General features: G+C 45.0%; 1 protein-coding gene across 1 annotated transcript in view; it reads left to right on the top strand.

Annotated features, from left to right (window-relative positions):
- Positions 1-1384: 1384 nt before the first annotated feature.
- Positions 1385-9216, top strand: part of Wnt2 (Wnt family member 2) — a 45993-nt gene continuing 38161 nt past the window's right edge. Inside the window, 3 exon segments of the mRNA NM_053695.1 lie at positions 1385-1536; positions 3655-3881; positions 8556-8833. Coding sequence (NP_446147.1) covers positions 1454-1536; positions 3655-3881; positions 8556-8833 — 588 coding nt within the window. The 5' untranslated portion in view covers positions 1385-1453.

Below are 9216 nucleotides of genomic sequence, written 5' to 3'. Positions count from 1 at the left end.
TCTTTCAGGTTTTTGGCATCTCTGGACTGTGCCTCGTCCAGCCTCTCACCGCTTGCTCGGTGCTGGGCGATAGCTGACTAGCGAATACTGGCCCAAGAGGTGGAAGATACGGTTTGGGTGGGGAGTACCATTATCCTTCCTATCCGCACGCCTGCTCTATATACAATGACCATACAACCCCTTCATACTCCACATTCCCCCGGGCACGCTCCTGGGTGGTGGTGGTGCCCCCCCCCCCAGGAAAAGAGCAATGGAACAGTTCAAGGTCGCTGTAAGTTCCTGGTCTTTCCTTTCCGGTGATAAACCACGAGGCTTCAAGTCAGTTGCTGTTCAAGATGCTCCACCCTCGGGGCCCAAGCCCCATATCTACTCTATAGGGACCCAAGTCCGAAGTCCCGTGTCACTGTACTTTCACTGTACTTCGGCCAGGCTCACAGGTTGGACAGCCTGGCTGGAGAGATGCAGTCCACGTCAGGGAGCGGATACCTGCCTGACTGCCTAGAAGCCCCTCTGTGATCTATTGCACTCCCTCAACAGCGTTAGGGGGAGCTGGGTGTGAGTAAAAGCCGCACCTTCCCAAGGGCGCTTAGACAGAAACTGTTACTTGAGATCTCCTGGGTCCCAGCCCCTCTTCCTCATTCCCTTCATGTATGGAAAACAGGAATCGGGGCCATAGGTCTTCATTTCCGAGGCCTAGGCTAACCTTCTCAACCTGGTCAGAAAGTGAGTGATCAGACACTTCAAGAGCCCAATTCCCATGAGTATCTTCCAGTGCTGAAAGCAATGGGTTGGAAATCATTTTTGGTTTCGTGTATCCTATGGGCAATTATCTCCTCACCCACCCACCCACCCAAATCCCCGCCACGATATTGCTCGATCAGGGACTTCAATTTACCAGAAACTGCTACCCTTGGCAGCCTACGTTCGGGTGGTGGCACTAGCCCACTGTGACTCTCTGGCTAGGAACTTCCCAAAAAGGTGCATTTGCCTCTCTATGATGCTCCGGGCCACTCCGAGGTTAGTCAACCTCCTTTGCTCCTCCTCACCCGGAGATATCTCTTGCCATCCTTTCTTCCACTCCTCTATAAAACCCAGTGCCCCCCACGCCCCCGCCCGGCGCAGGCGCCCCCTTCTTTGACTGCGCCTGGCGGGGAACCGAAAGGACAGGGTGCGCGGGAGGCACGCAGAGCTCGGGGCTGCCTGCGCTCGCAGCGCCTGGGGAATTGGCTGTGGGCGAGGCGGCCCCGGCTGCCCTTTATCGCTCGCTGGGCTCGTCTTTTGAAACTTTATCAGTGAGTCTCACCACTAGCCGCAGACGCGAGCGGCGGGGGGGCGGGGGCGCAGAGGCGCCGGCAGCCGTGACGAGGCGCTCCCGGAGCTGAGCGCTTCTGCTCCGGGCACGCATGGCGCCCGCACACGGAGTCTGACCTGATGTAGACGCAAGGGGGTTAATATGAACGTCCCTCTCGGTGGAATCTGGCTCTGGCTCCCTCTGCTCTTGACCTGGCTCACCCCTGAGGTCAGCTCTTCATGGTGGTAAGTCTCCGCATATGGGCGCGGTGCTGATGGATTTTTGGAGATGGGAGTGGGAACCCTACTGGTCCTAGAGACCCTCCCTGGCTGTTTCCTAGTCCTGGCAGTTGTGGATTCTGGAACAACTCTGTCTTGACACAGCATCCTAAGCTGAACCCCTCTGCTTTTCTCAAAAACCCATTTTAGCTTTGACAACTCCAAAACAATTCACATGCCCCACAAATGAGAGGTTTAATGTTTGGTTGTTTGGAGCCAGCTGAGTGACAGCAAAAGCAGCCAATACCTTATTCCACTGAGAAATGTGCTATGCTGAGCTGTACTTCTAGCAGCGGTGTGTGTGTGTGTGTGTGTGTGTGTGTGTGTGTGTGTGTGTGTGTGTGTGTGTGTGTGTGTGAATTCACCTTGAAAACAACAACTGCCACCCCCATTCCCAGGACCTCAAGAGAAATCAACCCAGGCTATTGGAGTTGTAAAACCTGGAGCCTCTGGTTTTGCACTATTTCTCTTGTCCTTCCCTTCCGCATGCCTGGTGCTTCACCCCAATGAAGCAGCCTCCAGGTAGAGAATATTGTCTGGATGTAAAACTACTGGGACTGGGGTACCCATTATACTACCCTGCTCAAAACTGTCTTCCTAAGGTTAACTGCTGCCACTGTCTCTGTATACTGATGTATGATTTACTTTGTACATACTCTGCCTCTCTAGAAATCACCTTCATCTATCAACTTCCTGACCTTGGAAAGAGATGGGAGTTCCAAACTCTGAAACTTTCTTGTACATAAAGTTCCAGAGCAGATATTAAAGTATTCTGATAGCGATTCAGAAATATTGGCCACACACGCGCGCGCGCGCACACACACACACACACACACACACACACACATTCTTTCTTTCTTTCTCTCTCTCTCTCTCTCTTTTTTTTTTTTTTTTTTTTTTTTTTTTTTTTTTTTGTGACAACGGTGCGACTCTCAGCCAAATAGAGTACAGGACAAAATCAGTGGACTATTTAGATCCCAGAGTGCCTGAGAGAAACAGCAAAGCCCTGATGGTAAGCAGGGCTCAGAGACTTCCTAAGCTTGTTGGAGCAGGAAAGGCCTTTAGGCTTGACCTTGCTGACACAGGATCAAAGATTGATTTATCAGATTGACCATTTTTCAATAAAATGATTACCTCTGTTTCTTTGTGTGTATAAACATTATTTACTGCTGGGCATTTTGTCACACTGTCTCTCAGCTGTCACTTAAACATATATTTTTGTAAGTCACACCTCAATGATGTTATGATCATATCAAATAATAGAAAAACAAAAAGAGATATTCTCCTTGTTTGGTCACTTTCAAAAGATTCCTATGGCAACTTGGATTGTGTCAAAGGTACCTTTCTATACATTTTACACGAATGGAGAACATCTGCAAAGAGATAATGCTGTAATTTTCTTTTTGTTCAAGTTTCTTTTCAAAAAATACTTTATGGAACTATAATGCTGATTTTTCCAAATATGTAGTGCTCGTGATAGCAGCAGATTTTTTTTTAATCCCCAAAAATTTCTATACATGACAAAAAGAGCCAGAAAAGGAAACCATTTTGAGGATTCTTTAGTATGGAAAGAATAGCATGTTTGTAAGAAGAATGTAGCATTAGATCCCAGCAGGTGCTAATAGGACACATGCTGGCAGATTTGCAGACATCTAGGATCAACAAATGGGAATGAGGAACTTCTAAAGGTCAGCTTCCTCCAAAGCCAAAGGCAGACATATGGCATCACTGAAAGCAGTCTTCTTTGAAATTCTCTCTGTGTTCTCCCAAACGCACTTGCCCCACCCCCTTCGGGCCCCCAACTTCACAATGCTACTAACTGCCTCTGCCTCCCTGTCCTCCTTGTCATTTGGTGGCCACAGCTTTGGGAGATAATCATCACCGTATTTGGAGTAGCTTTGACCAGGTCATTGGCTTCCCTTGCCTGCTTCTGCACTGAATGACAGTCAAATAACCCCTGCCTTCTCATGTTTCCAGGGACTAAGCAATTCATCCTCAAGTAGCTTTAGGGCTAGTCTCCTGGGGGAACACCAAGCCTGGCCCATCTATTAACATCAACTTTGCCTTTCTGTCCATCCCTCCCAGGTACATGAGAGCGACAGGTGGCTCCTCCAGGGTGATGTGTGACAATGTGCCAGGTCTGGTGAGCCGCCAGCGTCAGCTGTGCCACCGACACCCAGACGTGATGCGTGCCATTGGCCTGGGCGTGGCTGAGTGGACAGCAGAGTGCCAGCATCAGTTCCGCCAGCATCGCTGGAACTGCAACACCCTGGACAGAGACCACAGCCTCTTTGGCCGGGTCCTCCTCCGAAGTGAGTCTCCTGCTCCTGGCCCTCCCTACACCTGTACTCAAAGCACCCCCACCCCTACCCTCCCCCACCCCCGCCCCCAACTCATCCTTAATGGCATTTTGTCCAGAATTTTCCATAGAATGTAAATTCCACAAGGGCAGGGACTAGCCTGTACTACTGGCACTCTGATTGGAACCTGTGTGTCCCAGGTCCCATCCAATTGTTACAGAGAATAGACTTGTCGTGAGAACCTACTGCTTTTTCAAACTACATTTTAGGCAGTAAGCGTATTTATGAAAGAGGACTGATGACTTTAAGTACAGAAATTTCTTTTTCTCTTGGAGACTTAAAATTTTCCTAATTAGGTAGTAAGAATCATTAAGTGTCCGGATATGGGATATTGAAAGAAACTCAAAGTTAGTGATCTATTTGCATGTAATCAGAGAAAATGAATTAAATTGAATTAAAATCAATTTTTACTTTCAAATAATACTCATCATGAAACCGGTGAGAGTAGCCTTCTTCAAGAAATAACTCTGCCCATTTGTTAGTGGGAAATTTGACTAGAAATACAATAGTTTATGTGCAAAGACAGAGACAGAGAACTTTACACTTGTTTTTGCCCACCCAACTCCCTCCCATTCCCAAGAAAATCATCCAGGCTGTGCACTTGGTAATGCTTAACAGAGGGTGTTTCTGCCATGTCATCCGCGGAGCCCTAGGGTTTTATGAGGCCAAATGCATAAATGAATGCCTCTAAAATCCCCCAAGGGCGTAGCCCTCTCACTCCTAGAGTCTCCCTAAAGTTAATTTGTGTGATATCCTGCAATTTATTTCCCTCATTTAAGAACTATACTCTTATGCATTCCTTTTAGAGTTTCGATATGACATCGCAAATTTTTGAAAGGGTAACAGCAAATGTCACCCTCGTGGAATTTTAAGACTTCTCCGAGGGTAGTTCACCAGTAAATCAATTAGTGCTGGACCTTGTCAATGTAAATTTGCAAATGTCCGCGGCAATTCACCATAGACTGTATTGTTTGTAGGTTTTTTCTCATTAAAATAGATCAAGACTTTCAAGTTATTTTAAATTTGAAGAGCTTCTCATTTAGACAATGTTAACCTGTAGGTCCATGAAGTCCTTTGCTTATGGAGGGTTGAAAAAAAAAAACCTTGAAATCCCAGAGGAAAGGAAGCAATTTAAATTTTGTAAAATGTGTTATTATTACTGAGCAGGTATGGGGCATGTGGAATCGAGGAGACAGGGTTCGGGATTTGGTTCTCTCTTTTCACTGAGGGTTCCAGAGAGTCAACTCAGTGTTTGTTTGTTTGTTTGTTTGTTTGTTTGTTTTGTGAGCCATGCCACTGACCTTTAAGGAAACAGCTTCAATAAATGATCCAAAAGACGGCATCTCTTTCAAAGCTGAGGGTTCATTCATAGAATACTTCGCAGAGTTACTGAGAGAAGACATGGTAACAGAAGAAAACTGAACCATCCGACTTAGTCTGAGGCCTCAGGTGAATAAGAGGTTCCAGCTGGTACTTCCTACAGCTGATGCCGAGACGCTCGAAACTTAAAACGCTCGGCCATGTGACTTCTTTCCACCCTTCACAGACGGCCAACTTCTTCCCAGACATCTCTGCAGATCCCAGAGACTGTCAGTGATGATTCTCTATTGGTTTGCAGAGGGGCTGAATTTGGGCTACCAGCCTGGAAATAATCATGAAATTCCAATGAAGTGATCCAAAGACTTCTTACAGTTAATTACTCAGAGGGAAACTACAATCTAGGGTTGTGAAGAATTCACTGTTAGAAACCTAGACGTACCTTTTGATGATGGGGAAGATAAGACGAAAGGTAGATTGCTGGAGGGAGGTCATTATTGCTACTGAAAGCCCCGTGATTACAGGGAAGTGGAGAACACTGGCCATGTGTGCTCTACAGTCCCAGAGTAAAACAGAATGCCTTTTTAAAACATGTGGAATTTACTCTTTCACAGGTAGAGGAAAAACGCAAACAGTCTTTTGGGTCTTAAGTAGATACCTCTGACATTCTAAAATGGGTTAAAAAAAACAAAAGGAGATTAGGGTTCATCCTTGTAAGGTTCAAGAGGAAAAGACAAAGGAAGACAAGACAGTGGATAGAAGATAAGTGTTGTTTGTTTGTTTGTTTGTTTCCTAAGAGTTGGGTAATTCATGACCCTCAAGAAATTGTAGCTCAGGGTTTTACCTTCCCAGGTAAAATCCTCCCAAATGAAGCACACCCTGCCTGCCCACCCAGTTGACATCTTGACATTGTAGATTCATCTCCATCCTAAAAGGACAGAAGCTTCATTGATAGCACACCCAGAAGCATCAGCATTGAGATTAGGATATAATTTCAATTGTGATGACCTGAAAAAGAATCAGCTTTTCTAAGAAGCCCATGATCAAATTTTGTTTTGTTATGAAGCCAGATCTTGCAATGTGCTACTATTTCACACATAACACTTTAGTGACTCATCTAAAGCAGTTAATTGAAAACATCTCAAGTCCATATCTGCATGTCACCGAAACATCTGGAGGCAAAACAAAGACAGTCATGTGCAACGTTTTTATTTAAGTAAATGGTATTAATGAATGTCTTTGACTGATGACAAATAATAACATTTCCTTTGGAAATTTCTTTAGAATTTTTTGTTTTTTGTTGTTGTTTTTGTTGTTGTTGTTCTTTTTTGGTTGAGTCAACAAGACAATGTGATTGTTTACCAGCTGCATACAGGTTTTGTACCTCACAAACCTCTTTAGTGCTTTCAAAACACTGTGTGTCCCTAACATGCTTTGATCCATGTCTCCCATGCATTTCCTCACTTACAAAGTGTCTCACTCCAACTATAAGATTAGTGCTAAATACATTAAGTACACACCATTACTTCTCATCTATGGTGTCTGTAAACATGGATACCGGATTCCAAATCCAGAGCTTGACTTTCAATGGTAATACAGACAACTCTTAGCAAAGAATATTTCAAAGCTATAAAAAATTGAATATATAAAGGAGGTGTTGTTAATCTAAAAACCAGCAGGTAAAATTAAGCCAGATTGGTCACTACCTTTCAGTATTCCTTTTTACCAATGTGTGAGCCTTACCGTGTTAGCTGGGGCTTTTGAAACAGTTCCCATGAGCCCACAGACCTTAAGAACAGAATCTCACCAGCTTGGCTTGCTACCTGAGGCAAATGTCCATCTAAGTGATTATCCCTAGAAATAATAGTTTCCCTTTTTGATAACTAGAGTTTTGGATGGAGATATTCCTGAATGGCTGAGGTAAGTGCCACTTAATATTGTGTAGACTTGCAATAATGGTTTTTAATAGTGAGACTAGCAAGGCAGACTTTGCAAGGGATGCACAGTAAGCTCTAGCCATGAGTGACACATGGAAACGAGCAAGGCTTCGATTCGGAAAAAAGTAGGCTGTTCTCCCAGCTGCGTGGTTCAAAAAGTCACACTGGTCCTGACAGATTGAATCGCCAAACGCTTCTCTGCTTTCTGCCTTGCCTTGGCCTTAGCTAGTCCGGCTTCTATTTTGATTGTTAATATATTCGCTGCAGCAACCATTAATAAAAGGCCATGCTGGTAACAATGAAATACAGTTCCACTTGAAAAATGAGGTGCACCCGGACCCTAAAGAGCCTTATATCTGTCACTCCACCACAACACCGTGTTATGAATTACTACAGATTATTAAAATAATTTAATGTAGTTATTGCACTGAAATATGTTCCTCTCAGCCTGTAAGTGAAAGTAGGCTGCTCTCTAATAAAGAACAAGTCTAAGAAAGCCCCCAAAGGGTTCTTGCCCAAGTCTAATTAGAGGCGGTAAATTTGTTTCCTTCCAAAAGAACCAAAGCAAAAGCTTTTCACTGTCTCTGACCCGATACCAACGACTAGTGCAGGTGTTCCACTGAAAGGAAAATCACCTCAGTGGTTACTCACAGTATGCAGCTCAAGGATATTGCATATCACCTTCAGCAATCTTTCAATTACTCCCGAAAGCTGATGGCAAGCCAGTTGTCCCATGTGAAGGCCAGGGGCTGGCAGCTGACTGAATTCTCTCCCCATCCTAGCCCCAATATTTCCTTGAATTCAGTACTTTTCTGCCCGTAAGTTAAATTTGCCCTAGTGTCCTCAGTAATGCCTAGAGGCTTGGGAGTCTATTTGTTTGTTCTGGCCTTAAACTCTTGGGTTTAGGAAGTCTTTCACCCCATCCTTTGGAGTAGCCAAGACTACAATCACACCCACTAGTGTCTATGTTGGCAGGCTTTTTCCAAGCTGTGATATCATGACTTCCAAACCTTACAATAGAACGAATGCTAGCTCTGTAGAATTCAGGTAGTTTTACACATAGAGATACTAAGGTGACTCAGCTCTCCTCTTCTGGGACATCTGTAGTTTGGGGGTAAATATGGTTTGCTGAAGCTAGGAGCAAAGCTATCTTTTATCTTTTCTACTCTGTATTAAGGAAGGGTTGGCCAATAGATATTTACATGGACCAAATCCTCCACTAAATGTAAGGGATTCATATTAAGGAAATCACCTGGGATCTAGAAAAGAACGGTAGGAGACGGAACACCAAGCAATTCACCATGTGAAAGCCACGCAGAACACTTGCAGAGACGCTCTCTGACCACTTTTAAGAAAAGCGTTTTTGTTTCAGGTAGCCGGGAATCGGCCTTTGTTTACGCCATCTCCTCAGCTGGCGTTGTATTTGCCATCACCAGGGCCTGTAGCCAAGGAGAATTAAAGTCCTGTTCCTGCGATCCAAAGAAGAAAGGGAGTGGCAAGGACAGCAAAGGTACCTTCGACTGGGGCGGCTGTAGTGACAACATTGACTACGGGATCAAATTCGCCCGTGCATTTGTAGATGCCAAGGAAAGGAAAGGAAAGGATGCCAGAGCCCTGATGAATCTTCACAACAACAGAGCTGGAAGGAAGGTATGGCCTGCTACCCTGCTCCGCTGAGGACCCTGTGGCCTTGGGACTCACCTTAAGATTTCCTAGTTGATTATATCAGAGCCGTCCCATTGAGTCCCCGGCCCAGAGCCACTTGTTCGAAAGTGTACCATCAATTGGGTTGAGACACCCACCCATGCCCCACCTTCTTTCCCACAGCTGAACTCAGGAAGTCCACCACTGCTTAGAGCAGTGTTAGTGATTCCAGTATTTTATGGTCCTTCTAGACGGTGTAGCATCCAGGCAACAGGTATTAACTGCCAGTTCGTTCTTAATCCCCTATAGCAATAGCATCTAGAATACTTGTATGGAGCATTGACACCCAGTTTGTCTTCTCCCAAACACTCCATGAAAACAATTCACGG

Source organism: Rattus norvegicus, chromosome 4 (assembly GCF_021556685.1).
Source record: "Rattus norvegicus strain SHRSP/BbbUtx chromosome 4, alternate assembly SHRSP_T2T, whole genome shotgun sequence".
In the NCBI taxonomy this organism is placed as follows: domain Eukaryota; kingdom Metazoa; phylum Chordata; class Mammalia; order Rodentia; family Muridae; genus Rattus; species Rattus norvegicus.
The sequence above is the reverse complement of the archived record's forward strand: the minus strand, read 5'-3'. Positions and strand labels throughout refer to the sequence as shown.